The sequence below is a fragment of the Anser cygnoides genome, chromosome 11 (genome assembly GCF_040182565.1).
Source record: "Anser cygnoides isolate HZ-2024a breed goose chromosome 11, Taihu_goose_T2T_genome, whole genome shotgun sequence".
Classification (NCBI taxonomy): domain Eukaryota; kingdom Metazoa; phylum Chordata; class Aves; order Anseriformes; family Anatidae; genus Anser; species Anser cygnoides.
Window position 1 is genome coordinate 3,757,321 of NC_089883.1, and position 20,377 is coordinate 3,777,697.

The 20,377-nt window shown below is 42.5% G+C and overlaps 1 protein-coding gene across 2 annotated transcripts in view; it reads left to right on the forward strand.

The window, feature by feature from the left end:
- Positions 1-20,377, forward strand: part of ADAMTS17 (ADAM metallopeptidase with thrombospondin type 1 motif 17) — a 177,623-nt gene that overhangs the window by 10,438 nt on the left and 146,808 nt on the right. For both annotated transcript variants that reach the window (XM_048076347.2, XM_048076348.2), the window contains exons 3-4: positions 281-446; positions 13,155-13,327. In XM_048076347.2, coding sequence (XP_047932304.2) covers positions 281-446; positions 13,155-13,327 — 339 coding nt within the window. The remainder of the gene's footprint in view (positions 1-280; positions 447-13,154; positions 13,328-20,377) is intronic.

Consider the following 20,377-nt stretch of genomic DNA (forward strand, 5'->3'; position numbering starts at 1 on the left):
CCTCTTTTTTTTTTTTTTTTTGGACATGAATAATGCCTTGCATAATGATGTTTCTAAATAGTGCTCTGTAAAATAAAATACATATATATATGCATATGAGAAGCAGATGAAGATCTCTATTCTGTACTATGCAGATTGAACATGACCATACGCACTCTTCCTCATGCTGTAGATAATGATTGCAGGGAAATGGTCTCAGTTAGGACTGGGTTGATAAAAATGGTAAGGATACCAAACTGTCTGATACCCTTTTTTTCCTTTTTTTTTCTTTTGTGGACAGGTTGGCTATATTCAAATTGGATCAGAGCAAATGTTAATACAACCAGTGAATACATCAGAGACCTCATTTAGTGGAAAAGAACACTTCATCAGACATAGGCGCTCCACAAAACCAAGCCATCCCATGAAGTCGCACATTCCTGATGAGCACTGCAAGGTTGTAGCAGGTGAGCTTGAAGTGGCTCAAGAGAACAGCCATGAGTATGCAGTTATAATTGTAACTGTGGTCCTGCCAGATATGTCTGTATTTTGTAATTCAAGTGTTTGGGCAGCTGGAGGTGGTGAAAAATGGCATGTGCTAATGAATTCTTCTGCTACTTCAGGCAGAAAGAGCCACATCACAAGGACAGAAATAGTTAGGACACATGCTGTAACCTTCAGTTTGTGAGGAGATAAACTTTGACTTCTGCTTTAACCATGCAATGTGATTGCTGCTCAGGAAGGTATTCACAATGTTTTTTAGCAAAGACCCAAATTTTGAAACTGAGGTCAATTGCAAGAGGTTCTCTTGCCTCATTTGGAGCAAATGAGTTCTGTCCTTTCTAGAAATCCATCTGGGTGGGTTGCATACAGAGGGTATTTATTAGGAACTCTGCCAAATCTCTTCTTCAGGTTTCAGGGTGCCTTTATATTCTGTTTCTTTTATTCCTCTGTTGCCCTATTACCCCACCAATATTTCAGGTTCTGTCTTGTACTGGATGGTCTGCGTACCAAATAGAGGCAGCAGGTGAAGATGCCTATGTTGTCTTTTACATGGCTGTTAAAGAAACAAAACGGGAAGCAGGAATAGCAAGTGTAATGGGTACAGGACTGAGATTCACAAGTATGGGAACAGTACTTGGGAACAGAGTGATCAAGAGCAACCCCTGTTGTTAGACATACAGGGAAATGGCAGCACAAAAGGCTTCTTCATTGGCAAAAGTGGTCAAAGCAGAGGTCTGAAGGAACTGGCTGGAATAGGTAGCCATGAGCGTAAGAAAATTTGCATGTATACCTTAAGTTTTTGTATTTAACCAGGCCTGTGTACCACCAGAGATGACCTGTGCTCGCTCATTCACAAGGTTGCCTTCTAGCTGGTGTTGCTTGTTGGTAAGTCCTGTAGGCAGGGCCTTTATTTTCTCTTGTGTGGAGCTCAACTTTTAGTAGGTCAGCAGATACATCATTGTCATGGACTGAGGAACTAAAACTCTCTTCTGCAAGCAAAGTGGTTGAATTTCTTCATGTTTGTTGGGCTAAGAGCACATGTGCACATATACGCACGTACCTGCACACAGTACTGCTATAGCTCAGCTCATGCCGAGGGGGAGGCAAGGTCCATATAGCGAGTGTGGATCTGAGGCAGAGGGAAATTGATAGCCTGATGCAAAGCTTACTTGAAGCTATGGATCTAGCTCTGTTTCCTATTTGGTGCTAATTGAGGGGCTAAACTAGGATGGAGTTGGGGACAGCATGTGCATCTCTAGTTCTTCTGTGAGACCAAGAAGGCTTTAATCCTTCCCTCAGCAGCTAGAAAATCTGTAACTATGTGATTTACAAACATGTAAACTCACCCACAAGTTTGCAAAAGAGCCCGGAACAGAATTTGGCTGCTGTGGGTGCCGGATCTCTGCCTTGACCATGGTTCGGCTGTGCTAGAAGAGGAACAAAGCACCCGGCTGCAGCCCAGCGGGGAGTACTGCTTGCTTGTGCAAACAGCCACTGCTTCAAGTAGCTGTGTCATAAAATAATGAAATTGCTCATGGGCTTTGCCACTTAAAGGCAGACTCCTGAATGTTTTTCATTGTTGTGGGAAAGAAATGTAAGTCATGGCTGTTAATAGGCTTAGCACGTTAACGACCTAATTGACTCCTGTCTGGTTTGGATTAACTTTTGTGCACAAGGCATTTTGTAACAAAAAAAATTAATCCTCTCTGACACAAAAAAGGTCTATTCCCAATGAAATCGTGTGGAAATGGTGGCCTAGGGGCTTACTTCCAGGCTTTTTCCTGGAAAAAGGTGACTACTGTGGTACTCAGCAACATCAGCAGAGTGAAGGACTGATCAGATTAGTACTAGAGATCCCTTCTCTCGCTGGCTTGTAATTTGGCTTACCCAGGCTAAAACTTGTCAGAAAAGAATGGAGGTTAGAAATACATAGGAAGTATTCATGTCCTAGACATTTTAGATGCACATGCTGTATTATCAAAGATCATAATGTCTGGGCAAATACAATAGAAAAAAAATCAAAACTTAAGTAGTTTAATGTCCTACAACAGCAGAAATGTTTAGAGCTGCAGGAGAGCTTTGTGGCAGCCAAATGTCTCTTGGAATAATCCGTATGGGAGGATTAATCTGGCTGCATTCAGGAGTGGGAAAGCACTTAAGGTTTTACGTGAGTGAATCTTTGAGAGCTGAAGCTGAACGTGCCTATTAAAGAGTTAAAAAATCCCAGGTCTGTTGGTTCAGGACCGATATTTTAATTCCTTTGTTTAAATTCTGAAGTGCTCCAGCGGCAAAGGACGGATCCAGTCATCATGGGCCAGGTGCTATTGTTAGTCATATGATATGTGTATCTGTAGGATTTTTATCACCTGTCATCCAGCAGGAGAAAGAGTTCAAGTCACAATACACATTTCTGCTCAGGCACGAACATGAGCCCCTGTGAGGCAAACAGAAAACCCATTAAAAGGTTTCCAGGTGCATATGCTGTGAGGGGGAAGGAAGGGAAGGTTGGGTTTCATTTGCTCTGAAGCACGGCGTCATTAAAAACTTGGGAAATAGCTTCACACCAGTGATGTGAAACATTTCTTCGGTTCTCATCTCTAGAATCTGGGCCGAATCTGGGGTAAAAATCTATTATCACACTGTTCTGATTTTAAGGAACGAGCTTGGCAACGTTTTTGTCTAAGGTCTTGTGCTAAGAGTCTTTCTGGAGAGAGGATGGAGTCACGGAGTTTTGTCCATGGGTTTTAATGCTTATAGATAAGAATTTCTCTACAGGTGAGCCAAGCGAGGAGAGAAAGAGGTCACTGTTGTAATGCATCTTACATGATTGTTGCTGTGCCCTCAGGTTCGTCCTGGACCTCCATGCGTAAAGTTCTCAACTTATTCCTGGGGCCCAGAAGTAGCTGCAGGGCTCTTTTGTCTTTCAGCAGCATCTGCCCTTCCTCCTAAACTCGGATGTCATAGCAAGAGTTCTCGGCAGTGAAGAAACGGGCAGATCAGAGAGGACTAGTGGGGAACTGTACAATCTCCTTTATTAACCCCCCTAAAGCTTAGAGTTGGGGCTAGAAAATACCTGAGATAGGGCGTTTTTCATTGCCTTGTCTCTCTGTGACCATATGGGATAAACAATAAAGTTGTTTCCACCCAACGATATCCACCACGCCCTCAGCTGCAGTCAATGGATATGGTTGTGGTAATTGTGATGGAACAAGGGTAGTTTAACATTTGCTGGTATCTCAGGATCCCAGAGTGGTTGAGGTTGGGAGGCACCTCTGGGTCCATCTGCTCCAAACCCCAGCTCAAGCCTGCACCTGGAGCAAGTTGCCCAGGACCACGTCCAGGCAGCTTGTGAGGGAAACTCACAACCTCTCTGGGCACCCTCTTCTAGTCTGCTCATATATTTTGCATGTTTCCAGTGCCATCAAAGTCTAAGGATGGGAAAAGTTTTCTGTTTTTTTTTTTTCCCTAACTTTTCTTGCTGAGAGAAAGTATCAGTGTTAAAGACGGAGTCAAACCATGTTATGAAAGCTTAGGATTCTCCTCTAACCATGTCATAAAATTTTCTGTTTCTTTGGGAAAAGTAAGTTCTGTTGTAATTTTTCCAGAGGTCTCTAGTGATGTGTTAAAGTCCCTTTGCATAGAAGGGATTTGATATAAAATACAGCCCACAAGTATGAGAGTGAGCAGCTTGTCTTTGGAGGGAAGGTTGTTATTTCATGTTTGTGATGTAGGCCTCATAAATTACTCTTAAATGCAAGCTTGCTTTAAATCCCCCTTTGTCATCTTGAGTGAAACAGTTTTCACTTAATGCAAATGTGCTGCATGGAGAGAAGTAAGAGGGGGGAAAAACACAAGAGGGTCAACATTTTAATTCACGAAATAGCAATGCATGGCTTCTTTGTCTAGTTAGTTTGCAACCTGTTTTAACAATTGATCAAAGCTGGTAATAATTTACATAAGTGCTAGTATGCAGGTATCAAATGTAGGGAACGCTTTCCCTGAACAGGTATAAATCCTAAACACATGTTACTGCTATGTTGCATTTCCCCATCTTTAATCATTGTCTCTTAGATGTGTTTTCTCTGCAGGTTTGACTTGGCCTGAAACAGCAGTTGTTATGGCCAAAAAGCATGTGCACTAAAAATAGAGAGATGTAATGCAACCTGTATTAGTCCATATTAGGAAGCATCTGTTGGAGAATTAAAGCAAGGATTTCAGCATGGGCTATGCAGAAGATGTAATGTGATTAAGTGTTTGCAAGTATGGAAGTATTCCCTGTATCAGAAATTAGGTCTTTCAGCACTTTACCCATGGGAGTATGTTTTGTGTGGATAAATCCTGTGGTTTCTCCAGGTCCCTTGTCTTCCAAACAGAGAGTCTGGATTTTCCCTGCGAGTGTGTGATTGTTTCCTTATGGCTGACAAACAGCAGCCTTTTGGAGCAGTCTGCCATTCAGAAGTGTCCTTTTCCATCACATGTGGCAAGCAAAGTTTAATTGCTGGTTTGTTCTGGATGAAGCCCTCAGAATGAGGGCAGCACGGATAATATGGAGCAGGAGGGACTTCAGTTTCTTCTTTCTCTACTGTCAAGGTGCAAAAAAGACATCAAAAAAAAAAAAAAAAAGAAGAGACGTGCAAATATTTGTAGTTCATGGATTTCTTCCCCTTCCAGAGCAGCTGCAGACAGTAGAACTGTACTGCTTCTTCACTTGGTTCTTGATGAAAGTTAGTGCTCGTTTCCACTGGAACTTAATGAAATCTAAACTGGCAGGTGCTAACGAGCTAGTGTCTGGTGTCCACCATCCTTCTCTTGGGGTGTTTATGGCTATTCCAGTGGTCATTCTGGCTAGGAAGGCAGACAGGTGGCTCCAGACAGACTAAGATACATTACTTACCTTTTAGCTGTCTTCATTTTTTCCATATTGTCATAAATCATAGCTCAGGGTTAGAGCCATGAGTTGGGAATTGGGATTCTCCTGGCTTTGCTTTCCAGTGTTTGACTTGTGACCTTCAGCAGATCGCTTGGGATCTTCAGTGTGAAAACTACTGTGCGTTGGGCAACTACATGTTCGTGTGGCCAAGATGGGAACACTTTGTGACAGGTTTTGCTCCTGTTCAAAAGCTCTAAGCTTCCTTGGGGTAGTATGTAATTATGAATCATCGGCCATATATGTTCCACACTGAGCATCCACGACTGGAGGCACTGAAAGTTAAAGGTTGTTTGGACCTCTAACTCTCAAACAGTTTCTTTATTTACAGATTAGGCCTAGTAATAGAGCTGGCAGTGATACTGTGAGGCTTTGGCTCTGAAAAGTTGCTCCATGAACTGTTGGTTTCTTTCTGTGATCTGCTCCCTGCGTAGTTTGACATACATGTATACGTAATGGATTAAAAATAACTATTACACTGTTTTTTACTTCAGTTTGACCTGCAGAGCCAACACAATTATGGGAGATGAAGTGCATTCTTTACTGGATTTTGCAAATCACCAGAAACAAATTGTCTAGCTTCCAAAAAGGTCTGTGCTACCTCTCTCAAGGTATAGGTGTAGTGGTGAGGTCAGACTGTAAGAGGGGAACTCCTGGTTTGGTAAAGTCTCCATGGGTTCTTCCAGCCTCAGCAGAAGTGGTTGGAGTTGGCTGCCAAAGCTCAGGATGGGTTGGTATGGCTGGAAGTTGTGAAAACATTCTTTGCAAACCAAGCACGTTCGCTAAAGACTCATTAAAACAAAATAAACCTGGAGGCCAATGATGCCGTTTTTCACAGCGTAACTGCAGCCAAGTGTTTTGTAGTCTGTAAAGCCCTGGAGTGGATTAGGATTGTGCTTCATGATCGGTCTCAGATCTGCTAAGTTTAAGTGATCAAAACTGAGGACTCTGAGTTCAGTCCTGCATACATCTCTCCTTGTCACTTGGATCTTAATTATATTTGTGTTACAGGATCTTCCCCATGGCCCCAGGCAAGTTGGGACCTTTGTGTCAGTCACAAGCAAAGGAAATCAGTTCTGCTTCAGAGAATTTACAACCAGTAACAGAGCAGATCAAATAGGAAGAGAAACCAAGGCACAGGGGCTAAGAGGGAGTGACAGAGCAGGTATTTCCATTCCCACTTTAATGGTCTTACCATTAAACAATGCTCAGTGTGCCTGCTTTGTGTAACGGTAAATTGTCTTCTGTCTTACATGAGCGAGTCCTTGTGTCTAGTTGAGTGGAAAGCCTACAGTGAGGGTGTGCTTTTTAAAGGGAGATGAGTGCATGTAGTTGAGGAGGTGGCAATCTCAGAAACCCTGCTGACAACTTGATCCAGTGAGCTGGTGGAGGTCATAGCGCTTATCCTGTGCTGTCGTATAGGGCTGTCATCGAAGACAAAGTCCTGACACATTATATTGACGTCTGATGTGTCCAAGCCACAGGCTAACTTCAGTAACAGTCCTTGCAATAAAGTCTCCCTGGTGTTTTGAGATGGAACAGAGTTCATGACTTCTGTCTCAAATTTTCTTTGTTGCTGCAGCTAGCTGTGGTAAACCTGAAATCCCGAGTTTTTAATGGATGTATAAAAGTCCAGTGCACAGGGACAATGTTGCATTGTGCCCTGGCACTGGTGAAGGGGCTGCATGCTCCTGTGGCTGGAAATAGATTGAGGCGCGCTGGCTGTGGCAGCAACTTCAGTAGTGTCTGTTCTTCATTCCCTTCTCCAGTCCTTACTTGCGTCTACTGCGAGGCGAATGGCAATGAAAGGTGTCAAGGAAGCAACTGTGTGGAGCACGGCCCTTGCAGCTGAAGTGTGATTTCTTTTTTTTTTTTTTTTTCCTTCAGGAGATCAGTGTTTTGAAAAGAACCTCTCTGTTGTTGTATGGATGAAAACTGCAGCTGCAAGGTAACCAATGCACAGAGCCCCCAGGAGGCAGTGGAGGGATGTTTCTGGTGGTGGCCACGAGTTTTGAATTGACCCCCTCGTGGGCTGGAAAGCCCATGGTGATCTCGCAGCTCTGAGCTGTCCCATGATCTGTGGTTGCTCCTTTAGCTCAGGCTGGATTAGCACATATCTTTTGTTGGGCTGACTTCTGCAGCAAATGTTTTGCCATGCTGGAAGCCTCAGAGCTCTGATCCTCTTCAAATTTGTCTTGCTTCTAACCATGAGCAGCTTGATCCCCAGCTAAGCAAACCAGGGCGCTGAGTTGTACAGCTTTTGGGCATCCACTGGGGTGATGCTGTGCTGTTGGTCTTCTGAAGAAGCTGTTAAATACAGGGTTCAAAAGCAGTTCTGTTGAATCCAAACACGAGGAATAGATTGATTTTATCTTTAGCATGTTTCTCTTGGTATATCTTTAACTAATAAATATTCATGTCTGTAGTTCAACCCCCCCATCCTGATCTTAATTCAAAGTGAGAAGAAAACCTGCTTGTATTCTCTTTAGATTTTGGTTTTGCTCTTCTCCTGGGATGTAAATGCCACTGATAACCTCCACTTCTTGTTTCACTTGCTTCTTGTTCAATTTTACACGTTTCCTGTTTTACTTTAAATGAAATCAAGTCATTATGATACATCTGAAAAGTTATCTGAAATCAGTGCAGTGTCTAGATTGAATAGCAGTGTCCAAGAGGTGTACCTGCAGTATGCTGATCTTTTAAACACATAATTGATAGCCTTTTGGTACCAGAGGAACTTTATGGTATCCTGTCCCTTTGATAATTCAGCAAACTCGCTCTTCTTCAGACTGATATATGGTTTTAAGTTAACCAGTAAATGTATGCCTCAGCAAGAACTTCCTGTAATTTCTAGCCTTGGTTTGTGTACAGGGTCTCCTTTCTCTTTCTCAGTCTTTCTTTTCTCAGTCTTTCTTTTGCTCCAGACAGGTGATGATTTTTGTTTTTACATGAAGCTAATAAAACACGCCTAATGTTGAGTACCAGAAAAGGATTCTCTAGAAGCTCCTGAGGCATAGGGACAGCTAATGTGGCCAAATGGAACAAAGAGCTCTCTCCTTTTTGTGTTGCTCAAGTAACAGCATAAAGGAGGACAGAGCTAGCCCTCCAGGTGAGGACATAGAGATGTTATAAGGGTCAGTGGTGGAGGGAGCTAGCAGAGGGCTGCCTGAGGAAGAGGTAGAGAGGATTTTTAAGGCAGCAATAGAAAAGGGCTTCTAGGGAGAAATCTGGCCTCGTACAAGAATTCCGCAGTTTCGCTTGTGTTTGTGGCTGTTGTTGAACTGCATCCAGAAACTTTCTGTAGGTTTAACTAGAGTGAGGTAGCTAAAATTACAGAGGGGACGATTAGGGAGAAATAAAGTTGAGGGCTAGGAATGAAGGTTGGTCTTCAGATGAATCTGGGAAATACTGTTGGAAGGGAGGTAGGAGGAGCAGGAAGGGACTCTGCAGTTACAGCAGGAATGTGCCAAGAACCAGACAGTGCTAGACAGGGCTTTCGGTGTGTAATAGGAAAAGGTCATTTGGGGCGGTTGCTTTGGAATTATACATCTGTTGGGTTGCCATAAAAAGCACTTGAACATAAGGAGATTTCTATTGAGGCTTCAGAATAGCTCTGTTGTGCTATATATATAATATTTTTTGCCATTCTGAGGGAGATTTTGAAGACTGTTGGACTGCAGAAGGTGATATGATCATGTTGCCCTGCATGCAACTAGCCATGGAAAGGTAAGAGCCTGTAACGAAAGCCAGCTATTGAGCTTCTGCAGTGTTGGGTGCATTTTATGCTGAGGATCCAGTGGTGCACTGCTCTTCTCCCATCACCTAACAGTCCTGCATTTTGTGGGATTTTGGGCCAGATAGGCTGTGTAACACACTGTCAAAGTGACTGGCAAAAGAGTAATGTCCCTTGTGCCTAGTCACCCACAGCACATACGTCCTGTGCTGTAGATTGCCTGTTTCAGCTCATATTTCACATGTATTTCTGACCTCTTAAGCGGGGAACACCTGACTCCTAAAATAGTGTGCAATTTGGTTATGTGTGCTCCCCGCAATGTAAACTCCTCTGACAGCCTCCTGCCCATGTTTTATGGCCTCTCATGCCTTCACACTAACACTTAACATCTGCACCACAAAATTTGTAACATCAGTTTGTTCAAATAAAGAATCCACCAAGCATTTAATCCTTGTTTTAATGGCTGATGTTTATTTTAGTTTGGGGTTTCATGTACTCATGGAGGGTTTCTCTGCCCGTAGTCCATAAATCACATTTGGTAGGAGTGAGACTTCTCTGTGCTGGTTTGTTTCTGAAGGGAGGCTCTAGAGATTTTTATTTTTTATTTTTGATACCTCCATAAAGCTGACTTACCTCAGGTATGAGATGCAGATGCATTTAATGAGTTATTTTTAGTATTGGGTACTGATCTTTTGCTCCTCTTCATGAATTGTCCCTGATACAGAATATGCATATTTCTTTTGTTCTGTTTGTTGTTGTTCATCCGTGCAAATGAGGAGTTTTGTGTTTTCTCCATGTGCCTGATTATGCTGGAAAATTGTTTGCATATGTGGGAGGCAGGAAGATGCGAATAGAGACTGCTCTGAAAGTAGCCCTCTGCAAGTGCAAAAAGGACAAAAAGGCTAAAGAAAAGGTACCTAGAGAGGATCTGCAAACTTAAGAAGGGAAAAAAAAAAAAAAAGAAAACGAGGGGACTTCGATTCAAGCAGTTTATGTTGCTTTGCCTTACCCCTTCATAGTATATCGTCAATGACCACCTGAGCTCTCTGTAGGCTCCCTTGGGACCGTTACACATCACCTGTTTTAAGCACTTGGTAAGCTTGCAGTTGGAGAATGTTAGAAAGCGGATGAGGGCGAGAGCCCAGGTTCTCAATGTTAGGTCACTTTGGCTGTGTTTCTAGGCGAGCCGGTGGGGTGGTAGTTTTCCACACACAACTTCTAGTCCCTGCCACCCAGTGGAAAGCAGCCAATCCACAAATTCAAATAAAACTCGGGGAGGGTTGGGGTCCAGGGGCTTTGTGTGAACCAAGACTACCCAGAAATTTGTCAGGGGTCCCTTTGCTGCTGCTCTCCAGAAATCACACCTTTCGGAGTTTTGTACAGCTGCCTCCTCCAAAGAGGTGCTGAGTGGAATGGGCAAGGCCTTGCCAATTCTTTCACCTGCCTCGGGAGAAGGGACCGCGCCAGGCAGTTGCATGGCAAATGCAAGCTGCAATCTAGCATAGTGGCTTCCTTCTTTGACAAAAGTGGCTTCTTTTCCACCAAAAAGAGATTTTTGAAGTGGAAATCCTGAGTGCTCTGAATTTACTTTCTTCCACTTAGGGATTTTTCACAGCTTATTCAGTGCCAGGCCCAGATGTATTTGAGTTGAGGTGTAGACCCCCATAAGAGCAATGTCTCTATAGGTAGGAGGTTTATACCAGCTGAAAACCTTGAATTTATCAGGGAGTTACCAAAACAATAATTTGATGGGGAATTGCTGCTGCTTCCAAGAAGGTTTTGATTACCAGCAGCAAGACCCAAAAGATCAGTGTTCTCACTGGAATAAACTTCTCTGACTTCTCACCTGATATTTAAATAACCTTGAAAGTCCTGCAGCTGAAGATGTGTGGCTTTGCAGAGCGAGTGAGGGGTGGGTGGCTGAATGGAATGGAACAAAATGAATAAAGAAACAAACACGAGAGCTATTTCACAGAAATTAGGTGAAATCATCTCCAATTCATAGTTGGCAAACCAAAGGTGTGCTCATCAGTCCTTTCTCCTGTAGTTGCTCCGTTTTATTTTCTCCTTTTTCTCAAGCACCTAGAAACATATGCATCTCCTGTTTTGAGGCAGATTGTCACGATTGCGCCCATTTCTGTAGCTGTCCTGCAGACCATGTGAAAAAAAGCCTTGAAACTTGGTAATTTTCTTCTTTGCTTCTAGCATGCAGCTCCCATTATTTATGAGCACCCCAGGATTTTGTTTTTTTGCTTGTCAAGGGGCTCCCGTCTGTCTTGTCAGACCCAGGGGGATATTTCCAAATCCTTTTTCAAAAGATTCAAATCAAATTTCATGGTTGTTTTCTTAGTTTAAAATATATACCAAGTGTTGACAGTTGATGCCTTGGGCACAAAAGCATGTACAGAGCGATACTGGAATGACTGCTAGACAACTGAGAACAGGGATGGGGTGGATGTGTGCAAATGTGCACATCAACAAGACAGAAAATGGGATAAAAAGAAGACGGAGTCCTTTTCAGTTGGGCTTTGAGGGGTCTTAAAACTGATGAAGTTGGTCATTATGAATACAAGAAAGTTGGGGAAACTGTGGACCTGGATGTTAGTGCATTTACCAGTCTGGAACACAAGGAAATTTCCAGTTTGAAATATGTAAGGAGCTGATAAACAGAATGTGGAGAAAAAAATAAAATAAAAAGGGACTGACTGCTTTGGAAAACTAGCAGCATGTGTAGTGGGACATCAAAGTTATCTGTCTGATCATCCAGCACGTTCTATCCCGTGTCACTTTTCAGTTGACTGTTGTTGTTACACTCTTCACTGTTTCAGGACCTGTTGTGTGTTCTACTCCCTTCCTCACTAAAAGAAATTGGCACTGATATCAGTGTCAATATCTTATCCATAGGATGTTGCAGGCTGAGCAGTAAGCAGATAGCTCAGTGAATCTTGGCAGTTTGTATCTTTCTGCAAAATACATTTGTCTTAATGACTTCATTTGCTTTTCTTTCATTTTACAATTGAAAACATGAATACATTTCTTGTGACTGAAATAAAGTGAGTAGATTCAGTTTCAGATCTGAACTTAGTTTCTCCTTTGTTCATGCCTCAGCTGCTTTGCACATCTGCCTTTGAGCTGTGAAACACGTTTCACCTTTTGGTTTAGAAGGGGACAAATTACAAATGTATTAGCTTCTCAGTTTGGAGGAAGCAAGGTTTAACTTCTGTGCTTTCATTTTTGTGTTAGCAGTAGCTCACTACTGCTTTACTTTGCAGTCTGTAGCATGGGTCACTTTTCCAGGTTCCTATAACTTAAGACCATTAAGGATCAGCTAGTCTAGGGGTTCCCTGCTTTAGGTATACATACCACAATGGAGAGGCGTGCGAGCTCTCTGCACGTAGGTGGCCAGCGACTGCAGCTGCTAGTGTGTGTGCTCATGCCAATAGCAATAAATGAGCAAAGAAAGCTTGAGAAGGTCTTATCTAGCCTGACCTTCTGCACTTCTGGGTTTTATCCAGAGACTTCTGCAGTTGGCCAGTAATGCATGTTCCAAAACAATCTGACTTGATTTAAAATTTTAAGTGATTAAGACTCTCTTTTTGGTGTTTTGTGTTCTTTTAAATTGCTATAGTAATGCTGGTAGCAAGTTAAAAGGAAACTGATTGAAATACTGACTCCAGGAATATCTTGCAACTTCCTTGGCTAACAAGAACCTACAGAGTCTAGTGTGTGTTGCACCCCACAGCACAGTCTCCTATCCTAAAATTTCTCCTGATTTTTTTCTTGAATTGCAGCTTGTTCCATTGTAGCGGAATGTTGCTTTTCTCACAAGCAGGATTTCCATTCCATGCTTGCAATGGAACCTCTAAGTTGCTTCTTTTAATCATCAAAAACCATTTTAATAAACAGTCATTGCAATCTGAATTTGCACAAGCATGTTTGCTGAAAAGAATATAAATGTTTTACTATGATCTGCCAGCTACAAGGTTCCCTAATAAATATTTTGACTTTTAGAAAAGAAGAGGCAAAAGAAGATGAAATCAACCAGTGACTGGAGGGAGAGAAGAAACGCTATTCGGCTTACCAACGAGTACACAGTAGAAACACTGGTGGTGGCAGATGCTGATATGGTCCAATACCACGGTGCAGAGGCTGCCCAAAGATTCATCCTCACAGTTATGAATATGGTGAGTATTTACTTCACTCTCAAAAGAAGCAGCACGAGTAAACAGTTCATATCCAGGGTAGATTAAAGCTGGCTGCCTTGACAGCTGAACTGGGTAACTGTTTTGGCCTTGAGGTATGAGGAAAGATTTTGTTTTTCTTGTGTAATGCGCCTCTTCTCCCTCATCTATGGGATTCACTGTATTTACCTAATACAGTCACAACTAAAAAAAAAAAAAAAAAGCTCTTTTGAAACTAACTTTGCAATTTTTCAGATGGGCAGCATTTCATAGTTGTTTGGGAGCAGTGTTTTCTACCATGTTTTCTGTACTGCTATGGTTTACCTTGGAAGAGGGGTTCCAATAGTGGATAAACGGTCTCATCTGACGTAGTGTTCCTTGTTTTCTTTTTTGTTTGTTTTGATATTTTTTAAGGAGATATTTCCCTGTGGGTTGTTGTCATAGGAGGTAGTTAAATCGTTATTGAAGACAACAGAGTTGTATTGAGTTACAGCAGAAAGCCTGGCTTTGTCAGTTAGAAACACTTTTAATCTCTGATTTGCACATAATGAAAATGGCTGCTTCCCGTGCTGTATAAACCACGTCAAACTCCTCACCAAACTACCAGCTGATAGGAATTTCAGATGATCCTATTCTCTTTACCCCTAGACGTCTTGTGCTGCGTGGAGTGGTGCTGCTCGTACCTGTGAATAGTTAGGGGAGCTGGGCTTTGGAAGCATTTTATAAATTCTGCAGGGAATCTGCCAGGAGTGGGGAGAGCCTTGTGACGCTGTGAGCTCATCTGAAGTGTGGTTGTTAATTTGTTAGCTGTCTAGTAGTATTCAGCCTCAGTTGATAAGGGAACACAATGGGTGCTCGCTCAGTCAGTTGTTGGCAGAGGAAATAAAAAGACAATGGCTCAACTGGATGTGGACACTGAAAACTCTGCTTGGAGTCAGCAGGGGTCCTTCCAGAGGCACTTGCTCAAGGAAGTCTTGAAGGAAGCTTGTATTTCTGTGCCCATGCTATTGTAACTTCCAGGAACGGTTCATTCTCCTGACGACAGCTCTGTTTTTGCTCATGAGCAGTAAATTGGATTGGGAAAAAAACCACAGTAATTAACAATAACTGACTGGTCACGCTTCTCAGTGAAGACCTGAGTGGCAGATGTTCAGTGCGTAACCCAGCTATGGGACAACAGAGCTTTATAAGAGGTCTTGTATTCCTTTACCAAGTGCTGGTGTGAAGGAGCCCTCCTGTAGTGTTTTGCTGATTAAGTTGGTATTTTAACTAGTATTTTCCTTTAACGAGGTGCTTCCCTCTGTCCCTTCCTCTACCTTTCATTTTGCCATCTAGCATGCTGTGACAATAGTCACTTGATAGGGCATCATTGTGTCTCTCTCTTTATTTGGATTGGTTTGTAGGAAATGTCTTCTTTCAACAAGTCCATTCTTGTGACCATCCCTTCAGGCTCTGCTGGCTTTTTTACATTTAAGGATGTGTTTGCTGGGGTCAGAAGAGCCTTATTTTTCTCAGAGCCATGGTCCCCCCACCTTTAAATTCACATACCATCTTTGCAGTGCAGCAGAACACAAGTTTGGCTCTGAACAACTCTGCTACTCAAGTCACTTTTTAATCTAACCTGATGCATGTTTATGAATGTAACATGTGCCAGGGCTGAGTTTCGTCCATGTTTCAGATTCTTGGGACCTTGTGAGGGGGGATGGATACGGTTTGTTTGCACTGGCAAGCCAGGGGTTCTCCTGAAATCTGCTCTGAAGTGTTTTGTCAGTGTGACAGTAAAGCTCTACCATTGTGCCTGTCTGATTCACAGGGGCTGGGACAGACCATTATTTATGGCTGTGAGATCTGTTAAAGCTTGTGTCTAGTCGTGTCTTGATGGTCTTAGTGCCAAATGGTCTATTCTTTCACCGTAGACATTAGTGCATCTCTATCTTGTGTAGCTTTATCCAACTGTTAAACATCATTTCGGTTGAATACACTGATAGGCCAAGTCCTAAACAAAAGTTGGCCTTGAATATTGTTTGTGCAGGCTGAGAAGTCCTGCAGAACATCTCAGCAACATCAGCTTGCTAGGTGTATTTGTATGTGAGGAGGTGATGATGGATTGGGTCCTGCAAACCCATTTTCTAAACAGATACTGGAGCTTAATTTCCAATGGGTTTGGCTGATGGTCTTTTAAGCTAGGTTTTGATGTTGTAGTATGAGCTCAGCCCTTTAGTAGACACTAGAGAGTGCACATGGAAGAGGAGTCTTGGCTGAGGAACACGTTTACTTGACATCTCCTAAGGTGTAAAGGCCAGCTGAAATGCTTCCCACTGTTAAGTCATTGCTCCTGGGGACTCACCCATGTGGTTTTTCTGCTGTATGATAGGATTTGAATTTATGTTTTAGCTTTTCAGCCTTCAGAGGAGCAGTGAGAGAGTCCCTCACCTTCGTCTGGCCACCTACTTTCCCATGCTTGTCGAAGCATAGTACCTTTCAGGCCTCTGCCTCCCTGAGGAAAGTGGTTGTGAAAGGCCAGCAAACTCAGAGGATACTGGGGAATAATAATAGGCGAACACATAGATCGCATCATTGCATAAATCTTTTAGTGCTGAGGCTATAAAACAAGGTGACGTTCAAGAAAATCAAAGGGAGTTTCAGCATTTCATTTGCCGTAACGAAAGCAGATCCTCACCCTACCAAAAGAGGCTGAAGAATAATTCAGAAAATACATTTCAGGAAGAGAGATGTGGTCAAGGTATGCCTTAGCTGAACCCTTCACTCAGCCACACTCCTTTAGTAGTGCCTGCACCAGACATGATGAATCTTTGTGTGTTAGTTTCTCATCTTTAAAATTTGTGGTATGTGGAGCAGAACGACCATAACTCCTTAGGAAAATAACTGTGACACCTTCCTCTGGTGCAGGATCAGTTGTGCTCTGTGTACCCGTGCAATGAAGCAGCCTCCTGGCTGCTTGGGGTCTTTGTTTCCTGCCTGCCTCACTGTGACTCCTGTCAGCTTTCTGTGGCTGTTTAGCTGGGGGACAGGATTTGCCCCATGATGTTAGGCAGTGCTTATTCAGCTACACTGCAGGATGGCGGGCTGCCTCTAAAAGAAACCAGAATGTTAATTTTGGCTTGGATACTTGCATTTAAGCAAATAGAACATTACTGGTCAGGGGTATATTAAGTTAACTCCTCTCTGTAAGCCATTACGTTTACTGTCAAACCACAAAACAAGCATTAAGAGGTCTTATTAATGCATTTTATATTTATAGACATTTTAAATAAAGTGATCTGCCTTCAAGTATTTAATATCTATTTATGTTACAAGAATTTCTGAAGGGGAAAAAAGTCAGCATTACAAAATACAGTTTTATTGCTCCCTTGGTAAATGAGAATCCTGGGAGGGGGGACTACTCTAGAATAACAGCTAAGAAATAAAGCAAAACCCTTTTGCAACCCAGAAATACCAGGTAGAGCTTCATGTAGGAAATGATGTGTTTTTAATAATATTCTGTGGTTCTGACCATCCCCCTGAACAGAGAATAGATTCACATTGAAGTTGCCTGTTATTTCTGAATGTCACTGTAGAGATGCAAGCTCTTCCATTTAATAATCTAATATTTGAAGTTGTATGACAGCTTTTTCCAAGATTATGGAAGAATTTTCCTCTCAGGTACTCTATAATGTATGAGTGGGAACAAGCATGGCTCCAAGGCTTTGAGCTAATTTTTTTTTTGATGTCACCACCTCTAAAATGAAATATTTTCTTGATTCCTCGCAAGGTATTTGATTCAGAACAATTGTACCCATGGGAGATTTGTGATGGCTTTGTGATTATTTAAAGAAAAAAAATAGCAGACGAAGTTGTCAAATGCCACCATGTACATCTGCAGCCTTAGCGAGGCAACAAATTTATGGGCATGCTGGATTCAAGGGCATGGATGTGGAGAGATGTCAGCAGAATTACATAAATGCAAAACCAGCTGCTGAAGTATATGTGCTAATCTTTTTGTAAGTTAAACTCCCTTGGAATTGATCTTTTGTACAGCGATGCAGTGTTAACATTTTACTTTGTCAGCTCTGTACATCCTTTGGCATGAGGGCATCTCCTGTTTCCTGCCTTTGTTCCTGCCCTCCTTCAGTAACCACCGGTATTTAGAACTGCATGTAAACCCCAAAACAAAGTGTCTTTATGGTAAAACATGCTTATTTTGCTCATCCATTCCATTGGTCTGCTTCTGGCAGCTGTAATTTCTTACTTCATTTCATCCATTCGGAGGCTATTTGGATGGATATTCTATTTTCTGTGAAGTCCTGTGTTACTCCTGCAAGATAGGCTTCATCTAAACTCAACTTTAGGCTTCTCTGCCTGCAACTAGGAGACCAGTGCATTGGCTCTCTCCTTTCCTCTCCCCAGTGTTTCTTTCAGTATGTTCACAGTAGCTGCTGTTTTGGGATCAGTTCAGGAGCAGGTTTTGAAGAACGAGACATACACTGCTTTCTGCAGTTTTATGCTTTTGTTTTTTCTTGTTTCATTTTCAGCAGTTAGACAAAAAGGAGATTATCTGTCCTCAGAGGCAGATACGCTGGCCTCTGGTGCAGCTGGTCTTCACAACTCGAGCCTTCAGCTTCCTGGACAAAAGTCTGTGATTCAAGTTATTGGTCATATTAGTGTTTTTAATGACGAGGAATAACTGGCTTCAGCTAGTACTTGAACAACAAATTGTGAATGTTGGCTCCTTGCAATTATGCAGAGGTTGCTTCGCAAATGAAGTTCTGCTGAGACAGACAGTCTGCACATTTAGGGACAAAGATGTCTGAATTACCAGGACCACAACAGTGATTTAAAAGCTGCTTTCTGTGGGTTTGAAAACCTAAAATAAATAACAGTGCATTTTTGGAGCTTTGGAATAAGTGAAATTTGTAGCTTGGTTTTGAGCTTGACTTTTTCTGAGAGAATACAGCAAGCACACAGGGACACAGGGGTAAGTTACTGTAGTGTGTGTTAGTTCTCCTGCAGCTGTTCCTAAGCCATGCGATTAGTGTGAAAGCCCTCTGCAATAGCAAGCAGTAACTTGAAGTTAGTGATCTTTTGGATGTCATTAAGAGGGAAAAATTTTATGTTGTTCTTTAGGAATAATACTGCTTTACTCTCTGAAGCCTTTTTTAACACTCTGCAGATCATTTTTCATTTTGGATTTCCCCTGTGAGAGCTTTCTCTGCGTTGAAGAAGCAGATACAATCATTTTTATCATGCACGTATTGATGGATTTACATCTCTGTTCTCTTGGGTGCTGGCACATAAAGTCTCCAGAGCTGCTGCTGATAATCAGCTCCCTTGCCCTGATCTGGAATTTTCATGATGGGAATGTAAGGGAATAGGATATAAATATTTGATCACGGTCTACAGATTTCTCTCCAGCAGTCTCAGGAGAAAGAGTTATGTCAACTGTATCTTATAAAGAACATTAATATGTTATTTTTCATAATGTTTAAAGGGGAAATCTGAAAGCTTGGCTTCAGGTGGGTGTCAGAAATCCTATAGCACTTTTCAAAACAAGTAAAAGACAACCTCAGTAACCTGACTAATGCTTCTGCTGCCCAAACATCTTCCAGCAGCCAAAGCGATGGGGACGCTGTAGCTTGAATGCAAAGCTGGGAGGATGGGGAGGGGGGAGAGGAGGAAGGGGAAAAAAAAAAAAAAAAGACGACATTCACCCTCAGGGTTGCTGTGCTGAACTCCAGAACATCTGAAACACACACGTCTCCCTCCCACCATCCACCTGCAGAGGAAGCTCTTGAGAATTTTTTAAAAAAAAAAACAACAAAACTGATGTACTTCAGTTTTTCTCTTATCCCAATTCCTCATGTCTGGGTTGTACTTTATGCATGCTGGGGCAGGCTTGCACAGCTTATGCCAAAGCTGCATTTATTCTGTCCCTTCCATGTCAACGGTATAAGGAGAAAGAAGGGCAGGAGGAATGCAAACAGGGGAGGAGGAGAAAGACGGTTCAGGCTTCACACTTTTGTCGTTTCTTGAGGGCATTCTGAGCAGTAAGGCTCTGTCAGGAAAATGTGTACAAAGGAAGGAGATCTCAGAGAAATGGACTTTTTTTATTTCCTTGTTCTTTTGAAACTCCTCTTCCATTATTCTGTCTGTTTTTTAAGGCTCATCACTATACCTCTTTCTGTTCCCAAAGCACTCTTTGTGCTTTTGATGACTCCTCATAGGATGGAAGCTAAAATAACATAGTTCACGTTCAACAGGGTCACCAGTGCCTGTGACTGCGTTTCAGACACATTGACAATTTTTCACACCCCTTCCCTTCAGTCCAGTGATCAAGAACTTCCCTTGCTCTTCGAGCTAAGCTGCTTTCTGGTGCTGTGGTGACAACCTAAAACAGCAACCTTTGCATTTTGTTCCATGGCAGAGTTTAGCAAAGCATTAGTAGGTTTCACGCAGCTGGCTCTTCTGTTCCCAGCTGCTTCATTTTATTAAAAAGTTCTAAAATACCCCAAATATTCTTGCTTTCCTCATGTTAGGAGGCCACAGCAACCTCAAGGGTGTGATGCAATTGCAGGCTTGAGGGAGGGTGGCCCACAGCATGGTGAGTGGGAGGGGAGGTGTCTGTGAGTCAGTCTGTCTAAAAATGCACGCTGTCCATGCGGCAGTAAATCTTGAGAACATCTGCACTGGGAAATCCCAATCCTCCTCCCCTGGTACCAATTATCTCAGCCATCTTACATGGTACTGTTAGCTCACGAGCCGATGATAGCCAGTTGGGCACAGTGAACAGCTTTTGACACGCAAAGTGGGTGATGTTTCCCTGTAGGCTAGGGGAGAAGGGCAGAAGGTGGTCACTGCCGTGGTGGAGCCTGACTTTAAGCAGGAATAACTTACGGTTTCAAATTCTTTTTGTCTTAAATGGACACCTGGGCTCCGTGATAATACTCACTTTGGGCACAACCTGCCTTGTACAATCTAGTGTAATTCTGGCCATGTGCTGCCAAAATGGCTGTGAATGGCCTGTGTGGAATTCAGTCTCTTATTTCCTTGTCAGGT